Raw genomic sequence first — 27,323 nt, 5'->3', positions numbered from 1 at the left:
TTCGCACATCATCCACATTAGCCAGATGCTGCTGGCTGGCTGGTTGGTGCGCTGACATTGGAAAAACATCATCCTTTCCCTTAGCTTCTCCTGCTAAGAAAAAGTCAAGCGATTAAGGCACGCTTCGCGAATCCTGGCGGAGCGAGGGGTAGGGAGGGAGGGAAAAACGACCATGTCTTCTCACATGGAAGGAAACTTATCCAGCTGGGACGTCGTTGCTGGCGACATCTTGGTAGACAGACGTGTCACACAAGTTTGACACACATTTCCCACACACACACACACCGCTGCTGCTAATACAACACGAAATGGGAAATTTCTTCTTTTTCCATCGTGTTCTACCGTTCAGTGTATTTCTGCGCTTTTATCTGTTGCAATCAAGTTTTAGTGTAGTTTATATTTAGGAGAGCTTTCTTACTACGCGAAGCTTAATCCTTACGAGCTGTTTGGTTTTGCTACCCGTTCCTTGAGCATTTTATAAGGTTGAGATGTTTTTGTTATGGTGAATCTCAGCAGTGAGGAAAATGATGATGATTAAATTTTACCGAGCAATTCCATTTCAGAAAAAAATGTTTTTGACATTAATGTTTTGAAACAAATGTCAAAAAATGAAAAAAAGACAATAAATGTACAAAATTAAATTCGACGCTTCCTTTTCAAAAAGCTCCAAATCAATAAAATTATGGGTTTCCTAGCAACAAACACTCTTTAGATTCATTGGGTTGAAGAATTTACTTTTGGACAGCTCAAATAGAATTTGAATTCATTGTTCACGTCAAATTTGGCAGCCAATTAATGTGTTTAGCATATTGTAAGCAAACAAAGCACCATAATACTCAGCGTAAAACAGCCATTGTACAACGTTGAATTGATGCACTATGCTATTTGCACACACCCCAACCATTCAAGAGTGAATGCGTTCAAGTGCACCAGCTCTCGAAACACGTACGCAAGCCGTCCAAAATTGGCGTAAGCGAGTTACTGCCCGGATATGTCTTGTTTTTGTGTAGTCATGAATAATGAAGCTGGACGGAAAAATTTGCGGAAAATGCCTACATTACAGCAACCAAACAACAGTCGAGGACTGTATCGGGAACACACTTGGTTTAAGTACGGGGTTTTAAGCATGCCAACAATAACAACAAATAACACAACACAAGAGAGTGTGCCACAGAGAGTACATATTTTGAAGATTCGGCACATACACCACCAGAAGCATGAAAAAATCGTCGACGTTGTAGTATCTTATCGTGCGACACATTTGGACTACATTTAAAGTGGCATTTTGGATTTTTGGTGAATTTGTATCACGGTATTGAATTTTATGATTTTATTTTCCTCGAAAACTGTATCTGTGCGCTGTGAATCTGACCACATCAGCACCTTGATTTTTATTTGATAATATTGTTTCTTTAAAAGTATCCAGGCGCCTTTATGAACTCCATGAAAATTCAATGGGGGCGTACGGTTTCTTTCAACGAGTCCACGGTATTTTTACCCGAAATTTGTTATGTTGAGTTCTAGATAGATATGAACTAAAACGTAATTCTGATGAATGAAGTGTGTTCAGGGCGCACAATTCTAATGGCAAAAGAAAAAAAACAGCTTTAAAAATGTAGGGTAGGGTGGTCCAAATCCGAGATTTCTCGGGGCTACCCCTTTGAAATCAAAGATTGACCCATCACTAGGCTAAATTAAAATTTGAGCTCATTCAGTATTTTAAAATGCATTTTACACCAGCTCAAGTATTACGCAATCATTAAATTTGAAAATATCTAAGTTTTGACAAACAAAATGTCGCAAAAAAAAAAATCTGTACTGTACATTGAAATTTCACAAAAAATTCAAACTATTTTTAATCGAGTCCAAACATGCTACATATGATTTTTAATGCAGGAAAATTCATTTCAAATTATTTTCTGTTGGTTAGACTTCTATTTCCATTAAAACGTTTAAGTTTTTTGAAGAAAAAAAAATCTGAGAACGAACTGTCACTTTTTACACGAAACTCACACCTACTGTCAAACCAAACGTTTGGTAGTGTATGTGAGCTCCGTGTAAAGAGGGTGTCAAACTAAAAAGTGACTCCTTTCGTTTGACAACAATTGGTGTTATCGGGATTTCAGTGTATTTTGACGCATATTTGATGATAAAATCATGATTCTGTCGAAAAATTTGTTTCCAACCAATAAGTGCTTGATAATTTTCGATTCGAAAAAGCGGAATTTTTTACAAAAACTTATTTTTTGGACATTGAATATCGGATGCATATTTGCTGATTCTCTTAAAAAGTGCACGCTTGTTTGATGAAATTGTTAAACCCTTGAGTAAAACAATTTTTATGTGTTTTTATAAATTTATGGAAATTTTTCAAAGCATATTATCCAAACAAAAACCATATTTTCAGGGTTGGCCAAAATCACGTTAACAACAAAAAAATCAATTTCAAGTGGCTATAGCTTTTGAACGTTGCACGATATCGAAATTTATATAAAGTTCTTTTAGATTGCAATTTCGATTTAACTTCTAAAAATAAAGTCTAAAAATCCTTTTCAACTTTTCAAAATAATGTTTTTTTTTTAAGGAAAAAATGGCAATGAATTTTGACCAACTCGTTCCATAGCTCAGAAGAATGTAAAACGAGATTTTTCAAAAATGGGTTTTTTGCTCATTTTTTTTGTGTAAAAAGTCCAAAAGTGCGTAACTTTTTCTGAAAGGTTCTAAGGGACCATCCATAAACTACGTGGACACTTTTTTGGGAATCTCACCCCCCCCCCCTCCCCCTCGTTGACAATTATCCAACTTTTTTGTATGGATCGTGGACAATCATATTTTTTTTCAAAAGTGGGCAAACATGGGCACTAATTTAAAAAAATTAATAACTGCGACTATTTTCAAAAAGTTACCTAAAAATGGCTATAACTTGAAACTGCACTTTATCGAAACTTCACTCGAGTACTTTTTGATTGCAAATTCGATTTTACATCGATAAATGAAGTTAAAAATTTGTTGCAACCAATATTTCGATTTTTTTTAATCAGTATTGATTCAAAAAATCATAACCCATAACCTGGAAATTTCTGAAAAGTTGGCATTTGATGTTCCCTAAAATAGATCAGAAAATAAAAAAAATTGTGTTTTTTTGCCAAATCAAGTTTTATTGGCAAAAAGTGAAATTAAAAATCACCAAAAACAGTTTTACCGTGCTTCATTTTTTTCAGTGTAGTCCGTATCCATACCTACAACTTTGCCGAAGACACCAAATCGATCAAAAAATTCCTTCAAAAGATAAAGATTTTTAAATTTTCATACATCATTTTTGTATGGACAGCTGCCAAATTTGTATGGAAAATTATATGGACAAACTAATGATGCGAAATGGCTTCTTTGGGCATACCGAAGGCACCAACAAAATTTCAGACGGATTAAAAAATTCAAAAATTAAAATTAAAGAAAAAAGACCGATTCCGTAGAGAACTGCTCTATATTTAAATAACGAAAAAAATTGAGCTCTTTTGATTTGGAGACTTCCTGTTTGACGTGGAATGGCTGTATATTTTTTAAAGATAATTTGATAAGAGCAACGTTCTGAAAAAACACTGTGGAAACTTTATGTAACTTTTCTTTTCATATTGTAGGTCGGATAATTGGATTCTGAAATACTGCTTCTAAAACATAAAATTTTAGATTTATGCTATTAAATAAAAAAAACATTTTCAATGAGGAATTAAATGGATCTGATAAAAAGTTTAATATTCGAATAGAATATTTTGATTGACAGAATTTTTAAAATAAATAGCATAGTAATATAGTTGAATCAAAAAAACACTGTCATTAGGGTGGTCCAAATCTGGGCCATTTTCTTAGGCTAAAAACTGTTAGTAAGAAATCCAGAAAATATGGTGTCTTCTGAAAAGTTTTTCCAAATTTAATGAAGATCTTAGTTCCGAGAATTGGTAAGAATTGGATAGTTATTGCGCCTTCCACAGGTAAAAACTGAAACAGTTGCTTTCTCCATACATTTTGAAGATTTTTCTCATGCAACTTTAAGATCTTATAGGGAGGAGTTTCCGTGATCAGAATGAGCAAAAATTTGGAAAGCCTACACAGAAAAAAAAAATCATGGTAATATTACATCTGGAAAGGGGTACATCTTTTATGTCAGAAAAAATGTATAATTTTACCTCTGAAAATGTGTAATTGTCTCACTTTTCTGTTGTAATGTTGCTTTTCAGTCTGAATTGAGGTAAAATTACATCATAAAAGAGATAATATTCAACCTTCCAAAATTACACCTATCAAATTTAAACAATTTTTTACTGTGATAGTGATGGGTCAACCTTCAGGAAATAGTCTCGAGTATGTCCGGATTTGGACCACGGGAAGAATTTATGAAAGAAAATTTGGATAGAAATTTCTTTTAGGTACAGTGGTTATAGGAACAATAAAGTTCGAATAAGCAGTCAAACTAAACAAATGTGACAAGATGCCACAACAACAGCGAAATAAAAGTGTAGAATCCATTGAGATACTGAGGATAAAGTCAAGTGAACCAAAAGTGGTAAAGTTAAGGGAAAGAGGCGGTACTCGGCAAAGCATGAGATGGGTACAAAGGCACGTATGCATTTTTTTGGTGAGTGTGTGAGAGACTGGGGAGGATGCTCGTACGTCTACGTAAGGACAATGCACAGTGGTCCAGATCGCAAAATTAAGTGGAAAATGGATTTTCCGAAAAATGGTGACGTTTTGGAGCTTTGGTGTCTTCAGAAGAGTTGTTGCAAATGGAAAGGGGCAACTTTTGGTTTGGTTCAAAATTAGGGTGGTTCACGATTAGGGTGATTTTGAAAATCTAACTTTTCAGGAATATTTTTGGGAATTTTTTTGTCTTCTAAAAAGTTGATGGGCTTGCCAATCCAAGCAACTTTGTCGAAGACACCAAAATTTTATCTCGTAATCTACGCCTTCTATGACCAAATTTATAAAAAGCATCTGAGCAAACCTTCAAAAATCAGTTTTTTGAACGTGGCAATTCAGGGTTAACTTTTAGAGAAAAGTGATATTCGGAGCACTTTTAGAGCTCTACAAAACAAACATTTTCATTTTTTGACATGTCAATTTGGACTTAAGGGTCAAAAGTTACAGCCATTTTAAGGTAAAAAAGATGCAAATTTAAAACTTAAATATCTCAAAATGGCGCAAGCCAAATTTTAAGCACTAGGTTGCATTTGAAAGAAGAGATCTAGCACTACAAACGCTGAAAAAATCTCAGGGGTGTTTTTCTTTAAACTTGAGATATCTTCATTTGAAAAAGTCTAATTTTCAAGGGAAAACCATATGGGACCACCCTAACGAAATTCGAAAATTGTCCAAATATATGTTTTTCCATGTAATTTTGCCCGCTGAATCTGAATCTGCCCTCAGAATTGAGCCAAAATGTCAACAAATCGATTTTTGGTCATATTTTGGGTTTCCATGTAAAATTATCATTTAAACCCAAAATATGACCAAAAATCGATTTGTTGACATTTTGGCTCAATTCTGAGGGCAGATTCAGATTCAGCGGGCAAAATTACATGGAAAAACATATATTTGGACAATTTTCGAATTTCGTTAGGGTGGTCCCATATGGTTTTCCCTTGAAAATTAGACTTTTTCAAATGAAGATATCTCAAGTTTAAAGAAAAACACCCCTGAGATTTTTTCAGCGTTTGTAGTGCTAGATCTCTTCTTTCAAATGCAACCTAGTGCTTAAAATTTGGCTTGCGCCATTTTGAGATATTTAAGTTTTAAATTTGCATCTTTTTTACCTTAAAATGGCTGTAACTTTTGACCCTTAAGTCCAAATTGACATGTCAAAAAATGAAAATGTTTGTTTTGTAGAGCTCTAAAAGTGCTCCGAATATCACTTTTCTCTAAAAGTTAACCCTGAATTGCCACGTTCAAAAAACTGATTTTTGAAGGTTTGCTCAGATGCTTTTTATAAATTTGGTCATAGAAGGCGTAGATTACGAGATAAAATTTTGGTGTCTTCGACAAAGTTGCTTGGATTGGCAAGCCCATCAACTTTCTAGAAGACAAAAAAATTCCCAAAAATATTCCTGAAAAGTTAGATTTTCAAAATCACCCTAATCGTGAACCACCCTAATTTTGAACCAAACCAAAAGTTGCCCCTTTCCATTTGCAACAACTCTTCTGAAGACACCAAAGCTCCAAAACGTCACCATTTTTCGGAAAATCCATTTTCCACTTAATTTTGCGATCTGGACCACTGTGCAATGAGATGATATACATATTCAGTAAACGAAATGGGCCAACGAAACCATTAAAGCTGTACAGCCATGATTACAGCAACCGAAGCAAGAAACATGCCCCCGGAATGAAATGGAGGCAAATTTAAATTTATCACATTGAGTTATTTTTATGGTTTTTATCTGGTACGACTGCCGTTGGGTATCTTGTGTGCGACGACCAACGGGGAAAATTGTACCAACAAAATAAAAAAGAACATAAATGCAGACCACATCTAAATCTTAACAGCGAGGACAACGACAAAAGGACAAAAAGAAACCAAATGATGCTGAAGAAGGGGGGTGATGCAGAGAAGACGTTATGTTTACAACAAAGAAAGGACAAAAGGTAGGAAGAAGAAGAAGAAGAAGAAGGACATGTATGAGAAATACACGCAAACACAAAACCCCTTTCGCACGAAACTTACCCATGAGACTTTGACGGCTCACAGAGTTTCGGTTGTTGTGGTCCAACGTGGACGACGTTTGAATGGTATTGAAGTCGGACCCGACGGCTTCGAGGGGCGGAGGGGCCAGATGCATTATGGCTGCATCCGTGCCGTTGAGGGAGTGCGAGTGATGCCGCGACAGTTTCGAGTCGTCAAAACATGCCTTGCCATCATCATCTAGAACGAGAGAGAGAGATAGAGAACAGAGATAGACAGAGAGAATAAAACAGGTTCTTAGTCGAGGGGCTTAACTTGTAATGCTCTTAAAGTCTCAATTATGTGTAAATTTTTAATTTAGGTTCTTTATCATTTTTGCCATCATCTCTGGGCTATAACATCAGTCGAAAAACGAACTTCTTAATCATGCTTTTTTGATGCGGAAGAAACATCCTTCACACAACTCCATTAATATTTTATCTGAAAGCTCACAAAAGCTAATCCCATTGCAAATGCAAACTTGAAACACCTAGCTTTCATCACTAACGCCTTCCATCAGGACTGTGCCAAACTAACTTTGCTAATCGTGACGCTTTCCATCTAACAACTTCCCGCAATTCGTGCTACAGTTGCTGAAAAGTTTCAACTTTCCAATATTTATCTTTGCATCAACTTTCCGACCCACGTCGCCTTTCATCAGCTCTTCAATCACTTCCAACCTTCTACACTTGTACACTATTAATGATTCAAGTTGGAAATGCCCTCCCTCCCCCCACTTTAAACTACAGTTTGAGCACACACACACCAACAGTTTTCTAAATGGGCTAACCTTCCTGGGCTTTCTAAAAACAGCACTTCCCGCTCAAAATTGCCTCCTGGACGCATTTTCGTTTTATTTACCTTTGAAACTTTATTTATAGAGTGGTTATTTCTGCAGAACTTTCCAAACCTCCGCTGACAGGCTTTCTCGTTTTCCCCAAAACCCAAAAACCCCACTCTTGTTTGAGACCGCGAGCTCAGCCGAATTTCTGGGGAGGGCGAACTAAAGTTCGGAGGGTTATCAATTAGCATTTTAAATTAATTCCAACCCACCAGGCAGTTCCTTCCCCAACCCACCCTGGCGTAGCAAACCCTTTCCAGCCTGCAGGGAAATGAGAGACGATACTATGGATACACACGTCCCAAAGTCGTCTCGACCACCCCAAAAAAATTTGCAACTATTGGAAAAGAAGAACCGCGCCTGGTTTTGGTTCCTCCCGCGTTGAGGAAGTTCTTGTGGAACTGGTCCCGAATTTTCTCGCGGGGGCTTCGCTCAATTTGTGGTAATTATTTCGCAGCGGTTGCCTCTTTGCTGGGTTTTCCTCCGAAGTCGTTGCCGATGAGAAATTCTCTGGGAGATTTGCGATAATTGCAGCTAACTTGACTATTAGCCTGTCCCATTTTGAGGTCATGTCGAGGAATTTCAGGTGCTCACTTCTTAAATGATAGATTATGATGTTAGGAACAATGTTTTCTTAGACAAGAAAAAATAATAAAATACTTTCTCGCACCCCCTAGTCGATTTACTGAAAAAAGTCACTTTTTTGAACAAATTTTCTAAAATCGCTTGGAATCAATACAAAAACTGTTTCGATCAGGTGTGTATTATCTTCAAACGATAGGTTTTTGTCCATAGATTAAGATGCACTATCAATATTGGACGAAAATTTAAGTTTTTGGACTCTCCCAGGCGGATTTGTGTCGAAAAAATCGCATTTTTTCGAAACTTTTTTCAGAAATGTTCATTTAATTCAGGGTAGCCTATTTTTCCCAGTGAAACCAATACGTGCAGCTTGTAGGAAATTTCATGGCGAACATTTTTCCCTCTGAGAAAATGCAATTTCAACACTCCAGAGCCGAGATATTTGAGTTTTAGTGAGGAAAAAAGTGCCAATTTTCAAAATTTCTCAGAATTCTGAAGCAAGGCCTACTAATTACACGATGTAGCAAGCATATGTCTCAGAGGTCAGGGTATGCTTTTTATAGTAATTTTGGCCGCTGAATCCGAATCTGAAATCAAATTTCGTGCAAACAGTGATGTTTTGGAGCTACACCCTTTTGGAATGTTATTTGCGTGTTTAAGAGGCAGTTTTTGTAAATATTGCTCGGTTTGTTCTAAAGGTCGTATCGAGGTGCTCCGATTTGGATGAAACTTTCAGCGTTTGTTTGTCTATACATGAGATGAACTCATGCCAAATATGAGCCCTCTAAGACAAAGGGAAGTGGGGTAAAACGGGCATTGAAGATTGAGGTCCAAAATACATAAAAAATCTTAAAATTGCTCGCATTTAAGTAAAACTTCATCAATTTCAACTATCTTAGATGCATTTGAATGGTCTTTTGAAGCACTTCAAAATGAGCCATAGACATCCAAGATTGGTTTAACTTTTTCTCATAGCTTTTGCAAATTACTGTTAAAAATTGTTTTTTTTTTTAAACCTCAATATATTTTTGCAACAGCCTCCAACACCCATACTCTTTTAGTTCAAGTTAGGGAATTTCATGGACTATAAGCCTACGGTAATAACTTTTTTGGCCAATCGCAGTTTTTCTCATAGTTTTTCGATTTTTCTATAACAAACATTTTACAACGTTAGTTATTGTTCTGTTGTTTAGTCTCACTTTTGTCATATTCGAAATCCTCGGAAAATTCAAACTCCAATGCCCGTTTTACCCCACTTCCCTTTGTCTTAGAGGGCTCATATTTGGCATGAGTTCATCTCATGTATAGACAAACAAACGCTGAAAGTTTCATCCAAATCGGAGCACCTCGATACGACCTTTAGAACAAACCGAGCAATATTTACAAAAACTGCCTCTTAAACACGCAAATAACATTCCAAAAGGGTGTAGCTCCAAAACATCACTGTTTGCACGAAATTTGATTTCAGATTCGGATTCAGCGGCCAAAATTACTATAAAAAGCATACCCTGACCTCTGAGACATATGCTTGCTACATCGTGTAATTAGTAGGCCTTGCTTCTGAATTCTGAGAAATTTTGAAAATTGTCACTTTTTTCCTCACTAAAACTCAAATATCTCGGCTCTGGAGTGTCGAAATTGCATTTTCTCAGAGGAAAAAATGTTCGCCATGAAATTTCCTACAAGCTGCACGTATTGGTTTCACTGGGAAAAATAGGCTACCCTAAATTAAATGAACATTTCTGAAAAAAGTTTCGAAAAAATGCGATTTTTTCGACACAAATCCGCCTGGGAGAGTCCAAAAACTTAAATTTTCGTCCAATATTGATAGTGCATCTTAATCTATGGACAAAAACCTATCGTTTGAAGATAATACACACCTGATCGAAACAGTTTTTGTATTGATTCCAAGCGATTTTAGAAAATTTGTTCAAAAAAGTGACTTTTTTCAGTAAATCGACTAGGGGGTGCGAGAAAGTATTTTATTATTTTTTCTTGTCTAAGAAAACATTGTTCCTAACATCATAATCTACCATTTAAGAAGTGAGCACCTGAAATTCCTCGACATGACCTCAAAATGGGACAGGCTATTGACTATTTGTTATCAAATCTCAAAACCAAGCTCCAAAGTTGAAATTTTGCATGGATAAAAAGCCACGCAAGTAAAAAATTTCAAATTTTAATACCATGTATGCTACGCAAAGGTTTGACTCGAATAAAAACTTAAAATTTGTTCATGATTATTATCATTATCTGAAGCACAATCACCAAACAAAATAAAACTGTTGATATTCTAGAGAAATTCTCAAAACCAAGCTGCCGCCGGTGCTGCTCATCAGGATTTTCGGAAGAACGGTCGATTTGTCGGAAGGCAAATTGTCTGAAGCCGGCAATAAATAAGACAGAATTTAGCAGTATATTTGCAAAGACTTGGATAAGTGCTGATTGAATGGGTCGGGAATGGTTTAGACGTTGCTCAACTTTTATCATTCTGCAAAGCAAGAGCTATTTTTCCAGCAACCTTGCTGAGAAAATTCGAAAATCATCATTTTACGACTCTTGTTTGAACAGCTTGCCGTACATTCTTGGAGCAAATTGGGATCTCATTCTCGAATAATTATCGTCCTCAAAGGCTTTGGAAGCAACAAAACCTTACACTACTTGGTGGCCTATAATTATTTTAATTTATACCGACACAAACTCAACGAAACGCTGGCTCCGACATTCGGTACACTTAATTAGCAAATTAAATCCCAACTTGGGCCAACCCTTGAGGTTACATATTGTTATATTTCTCCGTTCCGTTCCAACCCCGCACGGCCGGCACTCCTCGTTTTCGTAAACCTATCTGGCGGGGGTGAAAATGCTAAAAATGGCTGCCCCGTATCGAATTTCCGAGTGTGCCAAAGGAAAGGTATCTTTAGCGGCGGGTTCTATGTAAAAAACAGTGCTTTGTAGGTGATAGCATGAGTTTTACTTGTATATAAGTATAATGTCAGAACTTTGATAAATCGTCAGCTGTGTGCTATCTTGTGACAACGACCGTTTAGTACTTTTCGAGAAATCGATTTTTAAAGTTTGATGATAAATATTTTCAAAACTATGAATGGTAGAGCCAAACTTTTTGAAGCAATCGGTTCGTATACTATCGCTTAACAAACGCTCCAAGTTTCAACTAATTTGGTTACACCAGTTAAAAGATACAGTAAATTATATTGTAAAGCTGCTGTCATCACCTGTCCGATCTGCAGTGGATCGCACGAGTTGAAGGACTGCAAGGCGGAACGTGAAAAATGTTCAAATTGTGAGAAACTGAGGATTGAAAAAAATAGTGACATCGACGTAAACCATGCAGCATGGAGCAGTGAGTGTCCGGTGTACAGAAAGCAGCAGGAACGGCGAAATAAGCTGGTTGATTACACTCTGTAGCAACCACAACTTGCTGGAGAACTGCTGTACATGAACATAGCAGGGATGAGGACACATTTTGACGAGCTTAAGGTGATGATTCAGCAGAACAAGCCGAAACTGGTGATATTGACAGAAACACACTTGACTTCACAACATGATCTTGACGAGTATGAGATTGAGAACTACAGGAGGAGTGACTGTCTGTCCAGGTCAGCTCATACGGGAGGGGTCTCAATGTATTTGGATGATCGGATTGACTTTGAGACTATATCAAACTTCGTGGCTGGTGACAACTGGTTCCTCGCAATCGACGTCAAAACCCCAACCATGAACGGCATCTATGGAGGAATCTACCACTCACCGAGCAGCAGCGACGCTACTTTTGTCGACAATCTAGAAACGTGGCTCAGGGGCGTTTTTGTGGACGAACGAGCAAACTCGTTTGTGGGAGACTTTAACATCCGATGGAACGAGCCAGGTTATTCACGAGAACTGAGAAACGTCACGGAGGCTTTGGGGATGAGGCAGTTAGTTACCGAGCCGACCCGCGTTGGGCCGAGCAGCAGCACAATGATTGACCTTGTGTTCACAAACGTGGAAGGTGGAATTGCGCGTGTTTTAGAGGAGCTTAAAATATCCGACCACGAAACCATCAGCATCAGCACCGGAACAAGCAACGTACATCTCACCGAACGAAACAAGACACGTCTTAGCTGGAGTCGGTATTCTAAAGAGAAACTGCAAGATGCCCTACGGTCAAACCGAAGTCGCCCGGACCCAACGGTTTCAGTCAACGAAGCGGGAGAGAAGTTTGATGCGGAAATGGTAGCGGCAGTTGGAAGACTCGTCGACGTCCGCGTGGACGAACGTGCAAACCCTAACGACTGGTATGGAGATCACCTGAGAAAGCTGAAAACATTGAGAGATAACGCCTACCGGAAGTATAAAGTCACCAAGGCGGCCACTGACTGGGACATGTACAAAATTAGCAGGAACCGCTACGTTAACCAAATTCGAACATCAAAGAACTCATCAGTCAACGAGGAAATAAGGAGCTGCGGCGGAGATTCAAAGAAGCTTTGGCGGTGTTTGAAATCGCTGATCCAGCCAGGCGGACAGCCGCCGATGGAAATCGTGTTTGGAAAGCCACGGGGAGATGCGGAAACGGCAAGGCTTCTCAATAATTTCTTTGTACGGAGTGTGGAAGAGATAAATGCAGGGATCCCAACAACGACGTTTACGCCTGAAGAAGGAGGGACGGAACCGGAGGAGCTGTTGAGTGAGTTTCACCCAATAACACTTAGCAAGCTTAAGGAAACGGTACGATCACTGAAGGACTGCGCTGGTGTTGAAAACGTCACGAAACGGGTAATGGTGGACGCTTTGGACGTTGTTGCTGTGGACTTACTGGACATCGTCAACAAATCGCTGTTACGAGGTGAATTCCCGGACGCATGGAAAAAGACCTTGGTAATTCCAATCCCGAAAATTCCAAAATCCAAAAAACCTGAAGACCATAGACCTATCAACATGCTGCCGCTGTATGAGAAGGTAATGGAGACGATCGTGAAGGAACAACTGGCGGCGTTCATTGATCAAACTGGCGTGCTGCTGAAAGAGCAATCTGGATTTCGAAAACATCACTCGTGCGAGTCGGCGCTGAATCTCCTGTTGCTGAAGTGGAAACAGTGCATTGAAAAAGGAAATATTGTTCTGTCAGTCTTCGTAGATTTGAAGCGGGCCTTCGAGACCATTGACCGGACTAAATTGATACGTGTGCTGAAGAAAAGCGGGATTCGTGGAACGGTCTTGAAATGGTTCAGCAGTTACCTAGAAAACCGGAAGCAGGTCACGAAGTACAACGACGCAGTCTCAGCGGAAACAGCAGTGGATCTTGGAGTACCACAAGGAAGCGTGCTAGGGCCACTTTTATTTATCCTCTACATAAACGACATCAAACAGGCGCTGAAGAAAGTACAGGTAAACCTGTTCGCCGATGACACGGTACTATTTGTTGTTGGTGACAGCTTCGATGAGTGTTTTGATATTATGAACGAAGAGCTGGGCGGGTTCTCAGAATGGTTAAAGTGGAAAAAACTGCAGCTGAACATTACGAAGACAAAGTGCATGTTGGTGACGACACGGCAGACCAAGGATTGCAGAAGGAGCGTACATATGGATGGAGGAATCGTGGAGCGTGTCGAGACGATGAAATACCTCGGAGTCATGCTGGACGAAAAGCTGAACTTCAACGAACACATCGATTACACTATTCGGAAAGCAGCACGAAAGTTTGGTGTTTTGTGTAGGATTAATCGTTACTTGACAGCAGAGACAAAGGTTCAGTTGTACAACTCGCTGATCGCGCCGCACTTCGACTACTGCTCATCGATCTTGTTCTTGGCAACACAACGGCAAATGAAGAGGATGCAAGTTCTCCAGAGCAAAATCATGCGGCTCATCCTTAGATGTGATCGACTGACACCAAGACGGAGCATGCTCGAATGTTTGCAGTGGATGTCGGTGAAGCAACGGATCGAATACAACACACTTGTTTTTGTTTTTCGTGTGAAGGAAAGGATGGCACCACAATACTTGACGGAGGCCATGGTACGCGGAAGGGATATCCATGAGCACGACACTAGAGGAGCTGACGATCTCAGGTTGCAGATTTGGAGGAAGGCTTGTACACAGAACTCGTTGTTTTACAAAGGTTTTAAACTATACAACCAGCTTCCAGAGGCAGCAAAGATGACGAGCAACATAAACGAGTTTAAACGGAGCTGCAAGGAGTTTGTACGGCAACGGCCGTTGGAGTAGAAGTGACCCACGATGGTACTGTGACGAAGAGCACGTTATGACGGTCGACCATCTTCATTATCGGTACACATCGCATGGGATCACTTTGGGCCGCATATGATAAATTTATTCAAAAGTAACGCGAATCTGGGCGCGGTTTAACCCTATGGGCTCATATGTGCGTGGAATAGCAAATGGTTCCAATACCCTAAATGGATAAAAATACTGCAATCTGATTGATAAAATGACTCGACAAAGGATTTGTTAGAGCGCCTTGAGATAGGACACGAGAGAAATGGATGGGCATACACGGAAGTAGAGTCAAGATTACAGGACACTCTCAAAATACGAACGACGAATTATCGAAAGATATCTGCTCGTAAACCTTCCATGCTACAAAAACTGTGTATGGGTAAGAGGTGGGCCATCCAAGGAATGAAATTATGTAATCAAAAATCTGAAAAGCACGTGTCACAAGTGTGTTTCGAAAGTAAAATTGTACTACGTTTCACAATTGTGCACAGAATTCCCATACAAACTAAAATCGGCTTAAATCAATAGTTTAACCCACTTTATCAGTATATTTTCGAAAACAAAAGATTGCATTGCTTTTAGAAAGTGAGTATCAACATAAATTTGTGAAAAACAAGAATTTTTTTTCCACATTTTCCAACAACATGTATGACGTGTCACAAGTGTGCACGATCATTTTGATGATAAATTGGTCTATGTCACAAGTGTGTATTGCGATATCCGGGAAACGGAAGCGGGTTTCCAAAATCGGGTTAAAGCATCTTGTAGTGTTTGTTAAGTATAGCAAAACGTCATCATTAACTCATTTTCGACCAAAATGGTCTATGTCACAAGATAGCACACAGCTGACGAAATTTCTAAGTTTTTGTTGTTCAAGAGAACATTTTTTAATCTTTATAATCCCGTGAATTTATGTAAATCTCTTAAAACACTTTTCTTATTTTAACACTTTTTGTCAGGTCTACAGTCATTCCATGTCAAACCGACATGACCTTAGACAAAGTGATGGAGTTTGAAACGAATTTTGGACAAACTTTTATAAAAAATCTTTTAATTATTGGCTTTTTTTATTTTTTGAGGTTTCGGTTGATCTTGGACTGCATAGCAGGGATGCAAGGTGCATGGGACTTCGAATAATCATATCATGAACATTTTTTTTATTTTCTTGCTTTCGACATCAATTTCGAATTCTGCGACCTCATTTATGTCAAATTTCAATGGTTGATTGCCTTAAAAATGGCTAAAAGCATTTTCTCAGCTCAGGGCAAAAGTTAAGGCTGTTGCAAAAAGATATTAAGGTTTTAAAAAAATCCATTTTTAACAGTAATTTGCAAAAGCTATGAGAAAAAGTCAAACCAATCCTGGATGTTTATGGCACATTTTGAAGGGCTTCAAAAGACCTTTCGAATGAATCTAAGAGAGTTGGAATTGACTAAATTTTAAGAAAATGCGAGCAATTTTAAGATTTTCCAAGTTTTTTGGACCTCAAACTTCAATGCCCGTTTGACCTCATTTCCATTTGTCGTAGAGGTCTCAAATTTGGCATGAGTTCATCTCATGTAAAGACAAACAAACGCTGAAAGTTTCATCCAAATCGGAGCCACTCGATACGACCTTTAGAACAAACCGAGCAGATTCTACAAATACTGCCTCTTAACTCTCTACTGCCCAAATTTTTTTTTTCGAAAATATTTATTTTTCCCCTGTTCAGGAGGTTATTTAGACCAACTTTTGTTCTACGAAAAACTTTACTTCTCTTGTTATATGATTTTTTTGTTTTATTTTTAGTATTTTAATTTGCATTTATCTTGTTTAGTTTATGTTTGTTATTGGTAGTATTTGGCCTATTCTACCACCTTATATAATTACATTTTGCCTATCTAATTTTTTAAGTTTTTACAGTCACTTTTTTTCAATTTTTTGCATGTTTTTCATATTTTCTGCTATAGAATGGCACCATCATCATTTAAATCACCAAAAAATGTGTAGAAGCATAGTCTGGAACACTACAAAAACTACTGCATACTTCTTTTTACTGAAAATATAGGAAATATTAGTGAAAATCACAGGCAAAGTTGACCCCTAAAAAATACCATTTTTTAAAACATTGGCAAAGTTACATAAAACAAGTAAAAATTCCAACCCTGAAATTTTGTAAAATTTTAAGAGTTCTTCTTTCCAATGCTTTTTAAAGATCAAAAGTTGGTTGGAAAATTGATGTTTGGCGATTTGTTAGATCGAAGCCCGGCTAAAGGCGGGGTTAGGTTGTAGAGGGTTAAGCTAGTTTTATGTTATTTTTTTCTTCTGACATTGGAATAACAAAAAATAAATCCAATTTTTTTATTCGAAATTTTTTTTTTTTCATGAGGCTTGTAATAGTCTTATTTTAAAACGACATATTTTTCAAATGCATAATATTGAGCTCCTTATTATGGTTTGGAAATTGATTTTGTATACTAGAAATTGCCTGTAACTAAATCTATTCAGAAAAAGTAATATTCAACAAGCAGTCAGTCTGCAATTGTTTTATTCTCATTACAGAAGCTTCACTGGATTTTTTTTTGATTTATATTTTATTTTAGAGAAAAATACTAAATTTCTTGTGTTTTCAAGGAAAGAGCCACAAAATATAATGTACAGTCATCCCACATATTCGGAACACCCACAAATTCGGAACACTTTTGTGATAATTTGTCAATAGCATGCCAAATGCAGCGTTTCTTTCGACCCTACTATTTTTAGGACCTTTATTTGGGCATTTTCTTGCTATTTCACTAGTAAAAGTAGTACTTTTAGAACAAAAAACTTCATTTCAAGACTATTTTATCCTGAGCAGCAAAACACTGCCTCCAAATTGCCTGTTTCATGATTGTGGGATGTTATTGTGCCTCCCACAATTGTGGAACACCTGAATTTAACTGATATTTTCACAACAAAAGTTATCAGACCATTCATAAATCATTACTAAGCATGTGTTTTATTGGTTTCAGAAAGTGAAGTCATTATTTTGTAAAAAATAAGTACTCCTGGAGAGATCCAAAGTTTGTTTACATCCGTAAGAAAAAAGTGTTCCGAATTTGTGGATTTCAAGGGTCAAAGTTTTTCTTCAAAAACTTGATATACAAGTTAAAATTTACAGTTGTTCGATACATCATTCGAAAGATCGCAAGAAAAGCTTTAAATGAAGGTAAAAGCGAATCATCAAAATCAATTATCGATTTGCTATGATTTTTTGAACATTGGCCAATCTGTAAACTGTTCCGAATATGAGGGATGACTGTACTCATTATTTCGATTTTTGTCTGCCTTACGTGTTTGAAGAGCAATTCTCTACCAAAACCGGAAATGAACTTCAATTTTCGTGTTTCTTTTTCTTAAAGTGGCTCTATCTCAGCAACCCGAGGTCCAATCTTCAATATATCTTAGATAATTTTATAGCAAATTTTCTGAACTTTTCAAAAAAAATATTTTTAGAAATGGTCACTTATGGTCACTATTTTTAAAAATTGAAAAACTGCAAATATTTCGCTAAAATCAAACTTTCGGTGGCTATATCTTGAAAACGGAGCCCTTTATCAAAAAATCTGTACAGTACTTTTCGATTGCAAATTCAATTTTGCATTTAAAAATAATGTCAAAGTCGTATTTGCAAAAAAAATCGATTTTTTCCAAAAATCACTATTTTTTCAAAAATTCATAACTCGGCGGCAGATTTTTTGACCACCCAAGTAACATTTTTAAACCAACTAGCCACCACCAAGTTTTATTAAGGGTTTATTGTAGCATCTTGATTGCCTAATAGTTTTATTTGGGCATTCACCGCAACCAACAAGCAAGAGCTAATTAATAGGTTCTAACAGGGTTTTATGCCTCGGACATAAAACCGGGTTTAAATAAAAGCCGACTGGCTTTCAATAAGGTTTTATGAAAGTTTTAACAGAGGCTTGAAAACCAGATGGCAATGCCATGCCAATCGGTTTTATCGCATGCTTTGTTAAAACCTAGGGTGTTGTAGCTGTCAAGTGCCATTAGGCATGTAAAAAGCTCACTTAAAACCATAAGCTCCTAAAAGAGCATTTATCGCGGCCAAATAGCAGTGCATAAATATGGCGCTAGACGCGTGCTCTGATTGAATATGATTGACCGCCATCTTGGTTGAAAAAATAGAAAACTGAAAAATTTGATTTAAATTTGATGAAAACACACATTTATGCTGAATTTCTGGTATGATTTATATAGCGATAGATGTTTAAAAATATTTTGAACATTTTTTTTCAAAGAATTGCAATAAAATATTTTTTAACATTAAACACTATGATTACAAAATATTGATTTTTGATGAAGCGAGTTGAATTTTTTGGCTCTATCTCCCCTACATTTATCAATAAAATTTCAACCGCAGCTGAATTTGAGCCATCAATCGTGAGAAATAAGCTTTCAAATTATTTGGATTAGCTCTAATATCTATTATTTATCATCGCCATTTTTGACAACCATCTCCATAATTTCATTTGGTAAGACGAAGACTTATTTTTGCCAAAATAAAACCTATTTGGCATAAGACGTTTGAAGACGTATGAAATGTCATTTTTCCATAACTCCTGACTAGGTTTTAACAAAGGTTTTATCAAGGCTTTGAGGATGTTGTTAGGATTCAGTTGTAAAGCCTTGAACTCCTATGTAGGTTTTATAAATAGGCCGTAACAACCTTTTGCGGAGGTCCTTTTGGGTTTTAAGTGGGGTTTATCAAGGTTCTGGGGAGTTTGTTACGACTAAGGGGTTTTAATGTTGGTTTTGGCTGATAGGTTTTATAGCGGTTGTGACAGCTTTGATAAAGCCTAAAATGTTACTTGGGCATGTTTCTCTATGGCTCAAAAGTTGCGGATTTTTGTCCCCTAAAACATATCAAAAAATCTCGAAAATCAAAAAATACGTATTTTGGGAAATTGAGTCTTAGTAAAAAAAAAGTTGATAGAAAATTCTGAATTTTTTTCCGTGTACCTATTTTTTTCTCAAAAGTCCTCAACAATACCTACAACTTTGCCGAAGACACCAAATTGATCAGAAAATTCACTCAAAAGTTACAGCTGTTTGAATATTTACATACCATTTTTTTATGGACAGCAGCCAAAATTGTATGGAGACTTGTATGGGTGAACCAATGACGCAAAATAGCTTATTTGGTCATAGAGAAGGCCCCCACAAAGTTTTAGTCAAATCAAAAAATACAAAAAATAAAAATGGTCGAAATCGGCCGAAAGAGAAAATTTGAATAAACTACTCTCTAATGAATGTTTAAAAAATCTTTTAACGGTGCTCATTTTTCAGATTATAGTGCACCCAGAAATTTGTTCTTTACTTTTTGTGTTTAAATTATTGATGGTAATTATTTTTATTTGCAGGATTGGGTCCGTAAGTTCCCCAAATTTGAAATAAGAAAACAACAACTTCCTTTGTTGCGGTGCACCCTTAAATGTTTAATTAGGTAAATTTCATGGATCAGTTGAGCTTTTGAAAAAAAAATGGTTTCAAATGAAATATTGACGTATTTTTTTGCCAGGCTATTTGAAAGTTTAATTTCATCAACCCATATTTCAAACGTTTGTTTCGGGATATTATAAACTTATGAAATGTCGGTAAATAATATCAAGCAATGAGTAAAATGTTTCCCCAGAAATGAATTATTATCTGCAGAAATTCATAACTTCCGGAAAAGAGCCCATTTTTATCATCCGATGTGCTTGAAAGGTGGAAATCGTCCTGACAAGGATAACGAACCGCATCACCATTCCACCATTCCTCCACCTCTTACCCTTCACCAGTTGGTAGCGGCAGCCTTTCAAGGCAGATATGAAAATCATCGTGAGTGTGTGTGTGAGTGCTTTATCGTACAACCCTCTTCCCAGGGTTGGGTTGTTGATTCCCAGGCTGAAGACACAAAGGCACACTCTCTCGATGAGATAAACCACAATCTTGAGGTCTTTCTGAGGGAGAGATGCTGTTCGGGGGAAGGGAGGGGTAGTGAACTAAATGGCAGTAGCTGGTCAAACTAAATAAAAGAAGTGCTGAGTTAATGAATGACTATTTTCAGACAGCACACACACACACACACTTTGCCACACGCCTTTCTTTCCTAATAGTTGACAGGGATCAGAAAGTTGGAAAAAGTTGGTTGGGGCTGCTGCAGATGGTTAATCTGGTGACTTGAAAACTTGATACTGCTTGGAAAGGCAAACTTTCTAAGCTGGACAAAGATTGTTCAAAGATTTAATTAGGAAATAACGTACTACACATATCTCACACTTTTTCAAATTTTGTTTGGCTCTTTTCAATTTTTGATGATTTAAGATTTACATAAAACAAAGATGGCTTCCTTGAAAAACACAAATTCCAGCATAAATCATTCCAGGATAGCCATAGTCATCTTCATAATCTTCATCATCATCAATCCCGATGCCGATAAAGTGCGGAAAAAACATCGGAAGCCCCACCAGGAATAATAATAGCTCTCCGACTTTCAATATGGAGCAAGTTTTGATAGGAGCAATAATGTGTAAAGTTTACGTCTTACCGGATCTTACCGTGCTTTCTTTAGCGTTTCTTCTGCCCCGGGCGGATGTTACCAGCAAAGAAAAGGGACCTAATTTAGACCTACGACCGGTTCATCATCACCAGAATTGAGACCAACCGAGATTCGTTCCCAATACCCTAGCAAAAGCTTGGCTCAACTCACTTTCCACTCACTGCACTGAAGGAGTTGATGTGTTTACCTCCTACTCTGGCCCGTTTACCATACCATCCGAGAGACTGAAACGGAACGCCACGCAACGCCAAGAGGATGGATTTTCTCAATCTGAGTCACGGAAGGCCGGAAGTTGTCAAAAAGTCGAACAGGGGTCTCTATTAACAGACACTTTGGAAGGTTTTTGCAGTTTGATCTGTTTGGCATTTTATGGACTCAAATTGGGTATAAGATTTAGTCTGATCATGACTTTGATTCATTACTCTCAATAAAGGCAACTTTGGTTTTTGATTTGATCGAGTGAGTGAGAGTGTGGGAGAGTAAGTATGTTTTTAAGTGAGTGAATTAGTTAGTAAGCCAGTGAGTCAGTGTGTAAATGAGTGAGTGAGTGAGTGAGTTAGTTCATTAGTGAGTAATTGAGTCTCTTTTGAGGTAAATCACAGAATCTGGGTTGCAAAATTGACGGGATCTCGGCAGCACTGCCATTTCAGTCGGTTGCAAGCGCGTCGCGGTCCGCAGAAAGTTCGTTTTTTTCGGTGTTTTTTGGAGTGTTGAAGTCTTATTTTTCGTTTTTGATGAAGTTTAGACTTCATACGTGCTGTACATAGTGGAATATTAGAGAAAAACTCAAAATTATTAAGAAATTTCAAGTGTTAAAATCCGAGTGCGCCAGCCGGCATTTGTGTTTTTGTTTTATTCTTTTTCTCTTTCCCTGGGATAATCTGTCAGGAGGAGATTCCACTACTTGCCACCAGAGAGCGCGCGCGGTTCTAGAAAGAGATGACAGCATTTTTTTTTTACCCCGGGAGTTGTTTATTTACTTCGAGAGCGAGCTTTTGCGTCGGAGTTGCCGAATGATTTGTCGATAATCTGTGCAAATGTAGAAAAGTCTGTAGCTGTCTTTGCCGGTGGTTATGAGGATTTCTACACCACGTATCGATGGATCTCCCCGGTGAGTTCGTTCCATGATAATGCTTGATGTATGTATGTGTGTGTGTGTGTGTGTGTGTGTGTGTGTGTGTGTGTGTGTGTGTGTGTGTGTGTGTGTGTGTGTGTGTGTGTGTGTGTGTATAATTGTTTTCTAATCCCAGTATGTTCGATCGAAATGCTTCGGAATGTACCGTAAGATTGCACCGCAACTGCCGAATTAATTATTTACTAATTCATAGAATAGATTCTTATCCGCGAATTGCATTCATATAAAGTTCTACTACCCCATCAATAAGATAGATTTTAGAAATAATTTCATAAGTTTGCTATAACGAGTTATACTACAATCTGTTCGTTTTAATCAATTGAATTTTATTACGGGATCTCCTATTTCCACAGCCGGCTGTCTAATATTGGATCCTAAACAAATATACGCGTCGGGATAAAATTATGAAAAAAAATACACTAACTAAATGTAAACAGTCTCAACAGCATTGTTGGCTTGAGAATAAATTCTTAATCTGCTAAAATACTGAATTCCGCGAATTCGCTAAACGGGAATTGTCTCAACAGCAGCATCCGATTGCTTGCCTTGAGAATAATAGTTTATCCGTTAACCTGATTTATGCCACTGGTCGTATCGCTTGCTTAGGGCGACTCCCAGACCTTTACCTTCCACAACTACCAACTCCACGCGACACTTACGCAGCCCTGTTGTTTAAATTCAATTAAATTTGGTCAAACGGTCAATTTGATCGAGTTCCACAATAGGGTTGGGAAAAAGAGCCTGCGGTTTCGCTACCTTTTTCTAAGTAAGTCAAGCATCAACATTTCCCTTGCTCCTAATCCTTATTCCTGCCCCGGTGAATGGTGGAGATGGGAGCGGCCGGCAATGGATGGCTTTCATGGTGCTGCCTGTCCGGTTCTGGTAGAATTGGTTTTAATTCCCTTTAATCAATTTATAAGCAACCTGGGCTGGACAATCATCACACATACATGACGAAATCCAGTCTGCAACCCGCTAAGATCACCATCTCCATGCGAATGCGAATGCGAATGCGAAATGAATCTGGGTTGCAAAATTGACTGTGAGTGGGTGAGTGAATTAGCGAGTGAGTATTTGTTACAGTGAGTGAAAGAATTAGTGAGTGAGTAAGAGAGTGATTGAGTGAGATGATGAGTAAGTGGATATGGGATGCAATATTAATAGTGTGTGAGTTAGTAAGTGAATGAGTGAGTGAGTGATTGAGTATTTGTTGCAGTCAGTGAATTAGTAATTGAGTAAGTGAGTTAGTTGGTTAAAAATTAAATTGAATGGTAAATAATGAATGAATAAGTGAGTTTATAAGTCAGTAATTGAGTTATTTTTGTAGTTTTGGTAAATCACAGAAGCTGGGTTGCAAAATTGACTGTAAGAGAATGAGTGAATTTGCGGGTGAGCATTTGTTTCAATGAGTGAATTAGTTAGTGAGTAAGTGTGTCAGTGAGTGAATGAATGAGTTAGTGAGTTGGTGAGTGAGTGATTCAATAAGTTGATGAGTAAGTGGATATGAATTGATAAATTAATAGTGAGTGAGTTAGTGAGTGAGTGATTGAGTATTTGTTGTAGTCAATGAATTAGTAAGTGAATTAGTGAGTTAGTGGGAGAAGTGAATGTAAGTGAATAAATGAGTGAGTTTATAAGTGAATTATTGAGTCCCTTTTGATGTTTTGGTTAATTACAGAATCTGTGTTGCAAAATTGACTGTGAGTGAGTGATTGAATTAGCGAGTGAGTATTTGTTTCAGTGAGTAAATTAGTTAGTGAGTAAGTGTGTCAGTACGTGAATTAATGAGTTAGTGAGTTGGTTAGTGAGTACTTGTTGCAGTCAGTGAATTGGAAAGTGAGTACACAGAAAAAAAATGTAGTAATATTCATCAGGAAATGGTGACAGATTTTGCGTCGAAAAAAATGTGTAATATTCGGTATATTTGTGAATAATCAATTTGAAAATATTATGTACCTAACAGACTTTTTGTGTACATTTCAGTTGTGTGTTACGTCTTAATTCGATTTAGAGCAATTGTTACTGTTAATTAATGCATAAACAAGAGTAAGAAACAGTTTTCAAAAAACTTACACAATTGCTAATGATAGGGGATAGGAATATAAAAAGCTTACAACTAGATCACAGCGTAATTTAATCAATTATAGATGTGCTCGGCCTCCTGAATGTGTTCCGTCAGGGCGGCAATCTTATCCTGGGGAAGCTCTGGGATGCACAGGGATGATATTCTCGCCGGAGTGACCTCTAGTAAATCCCGCTCTTTCACCAAACAAATATTTCTGCACAGCTGATTGACCTTTTCGCAGCCTGCTGCCTTGATTGCAAAGCAAAACAAAAACAAACAAGATGCGCGCGTAAATCAGCACAAAACGAAATCGAAAAAGTCAGCGCTGCCAGGTCGATCTGTCATACGAGGGGCTAGCCGATGCGGTTCACCGTGGTATCCACGGTTCACATCTTATGAGGAATTGGAATTGGAATTGGAATTGATGAATATTCATCAGTTTTTGATGAATATTCATCAGGTTCACATTTTTACACATTTTTTATGTAATATTACTCAAAAAAGAGGTAATATTCAACCTGCCAAATTTTCAACCTTCCAAAATTCAACTTTATTTTTGCTGTGTAAGTCAGTTAGTATAAGTGAGTAATTGAGTCCATTCTGATGTTTTGGTAGATCCTGGGTTGCAAAATTAACTGCATGTTGCAGAGTTATGTTGTGAAAAACTGGAATTAGAATTTCTTGGAAAACATTTTAAACGTAAATAAAGATTTAAAAAAAAATCTGAGGAAATCTTTGAATGTCATTCATTACAGTCTCAACTTTCCGTCTGACAGCTCAGTATTGATGGTCGCTGCCACAGCACTCTCTCCCCATGCTCTACCATCAATATCTTCAACAGTACCCTCCACCAAAACATCGACCCTTTTCCTCCAACCCAGCTGCTGGTTGTTCTGTTTCCTGTCTAAGCTCCAAAGAAAAAAAATCGAATAACGTAACTCCGCAGAAGAAAAAAAACAACTTTGTTGGGGCAGCAGGGGTATCTTATAAGACGCTTTTCCTCAGACGACTTTTCTTTGTGCTGCTGTTTTCCCTCCCTTCGCTGGCCACCTTACACTCGCTCGATAATCCAATCTAAACAAAAATTCTGAAATGGGAAATTTGGGCTTTGGCATCTTAACAGCCCGAACCCGAACCAACCAACCAGTAGGGTGCTCAAGTTGCGTTGTGGTTGCTCCAATATACCGTGGCCACTGCTGAGTTGCTGCAGCTTTGCAGAAGACGACGTTGATGACGATGATGATGGCTTGACACATGAAACCTTTTTTTTTTCACCCATATTCTCACCACCAAAAAGTTATGTGGGTGGAAAGCTAAACAAACAGAAGCTGCCTCTACTGTTGAGGGTAGAAAACGCTAGATATTGTACCAGTCAAGTGGGAAAGTTGGACAGCTAGAAGTTGGAAAGTGAACTACTTGAACGTTTGCCTGGACCACATTCCAAAAAAGCCACCAAATTTGAAGGTTAGGTGTGTGCATTTAAAATCTGGAGCAACATTTGAGGAGGGCGCATAAGCATTTTGACAGCTGGAACTTTTTTTTTCAAATTTCAAAACAGCGTTTAAAATTTCAACAAAACCCGCAGTGTTGAAAGGTAGCTGTGATGGTCACACATTGTTCAAATTTCGGTATTCAAACTTCTACTCAAAAATCATTTGCAATTTTAAATTTTACCCAAAATCAAAATAATTCTGAATGTACGTGCAAATACCGCTGTACTGTCAACATGATCGCTAATCACTGCAGTAGTTTTTACTCCCTCCTTTCTTTCAGCACTAACCGATTATGCCCAGCTGGCACTTCCCTGGCGGCCATCGTTCCAGGTCCCCCGGGAGAGACTGCGTCACTGTCAAAGCCAATAACTGCACCATCACGTCAAAATTTAATCCCGTTACCGAATGATTGCTCACACATACAAACCCGAGCAAACAACTGCGTCCACAATGGTCAGCAAAACGGTTTAATTGTCTGTTTGTCACGTTAGTGCGTTATTTCAATTCGGACCCGGTTTCCGGCCATTCCGGGCACTCGTATCGTCCGAGTGGGGCTCTTTGCGGGAAAAACCAATTTTGCCAATAGGATTTGGCACTGGAAAAATCGATACAAGCTCCGGAGCTTGCTTTTTTTTCTCTCTGTCTCCTCTTGGGTCGTTTCACCGATTAGGATTCTGTTTTGGAACATGTCGGTGACTTTTTGTCACAAAACAAACACACACACACATGCACATTTGAAAGCCCTGGTACCAGTCCGGATCCCCACCGACCACAACCGGACGGATCCGTGCCCGGATTTGAACCGTACTTTTCGTATGACTTTTGGACCATAAAGAGAGGGTAGCGTTGGTATGAGTACGGAACGGGGGTGTTTAAGGGTGGAGGGAGAGGGTGATCGATTTGCTTTCCGGACGCGTGCTTTTTCACTTTAGTTCGAGCCATTTATCATAATCAAAAATGACTAAGCTCATGGCTCGCACACAACACACATTGCTGAGTAGTGTCGTGTACTCGTACTGTACTGCAGAGCTTCCGTATTTCGACCACTTATAGGAGCATGCAAACTGTTAACCTTGCTACGGTATTGGGGACCTTTTCAGCATTTTTGCAAGTTAAATTTGCCACAACTTTTGCCATATAAATGCTAGAGCCTTGACATTTTTTGACATTAAATTTATAGCAATCCGAATGTTCCGGATGTTTGACAAGTATTGCTCTATAATTTGACCACAAATGTTAATGTCAGGTTCAACTAATCTACAGGTTCCGGAAATCCGAAACATCCGAATAGTTCGTGTTAAACTGTTTTGTACGTAAATGCGATACCATCACACTGATGATAGTTATCGAATTTACGGACACAATACTGCAAAAATCTGATTGAGGCAACCGACACCTCAAAATTTATTACATTGAAGATTAAACAATTTCAAAACGTATGTTTATTTTTTAACAATGAAACGTCCAACGCTCGGACGACCAAGCCTTTTCAAAATTACTAAAATGGCTGTAGAGTAATTCTCTACGTAACCGGTCTTATTTCATTAATTTTAGTATTTGTATTTTATAATCCGTCTGAAACTTTCTTGGTCCCTTCGGTATACCCAAAGAAACCATTTCGCATCATTAGTTTGTCCATATAATTTTCCATACAGCTGTCCATACAAAA

At 37.9% G+C, this 27,323-nt stretch overlaps 1 protein-coding gene across 6 annotated transcripts in view; it reads right to left on the bottom strand.

The window, feature by feature from the left end:
- The window catches only part of LOC120420149 (cyclic nucleotide-gated channel rod photoreceptor subunit alpha), a 354,470-nt gene that overhangs the window by 140,178 nt on the left and 186,969 nt on the right, over window positions 1-27,323 (bottom strand). For 4 of the 6 annotated variants that reach the window (XM_052710290.1, XM_052710291.1, XM_052710292.1 and 1 more), the window contains exon 4: window positions 6,716-6,913. The exons of the other annotated variants lie outside the window; for them this stretch is intronic. In XM_052710290.1, coding sequence (XP_052566250.1) covers window positions 6,716-6,913 — 198 coding nt within the window. The remainder of the gene's footprint in view (window positions 1-6,715; window positions 6,914-27,323) is intronic. 6 annotated transcript variants of the gene reach the window in all.

Source organism: Culex pipiens, chromosome 3 (assembly GCF_016801865.2).
Source record: "Culex pipiens pallens isolate TS chromosome 3, TS_CPP_V2, whole genome shotgun sequence".
Lineage (NCBI taxonomy): Eukaryota > Metazoa > Arthropoda > Insecta > Diptera > Culicidae > Culex > Culex pipiens.
Note: the sequence above shows the minus strand (reverse complement) of the source record. Positions and strands in the feature narration are given on the sequence as shown.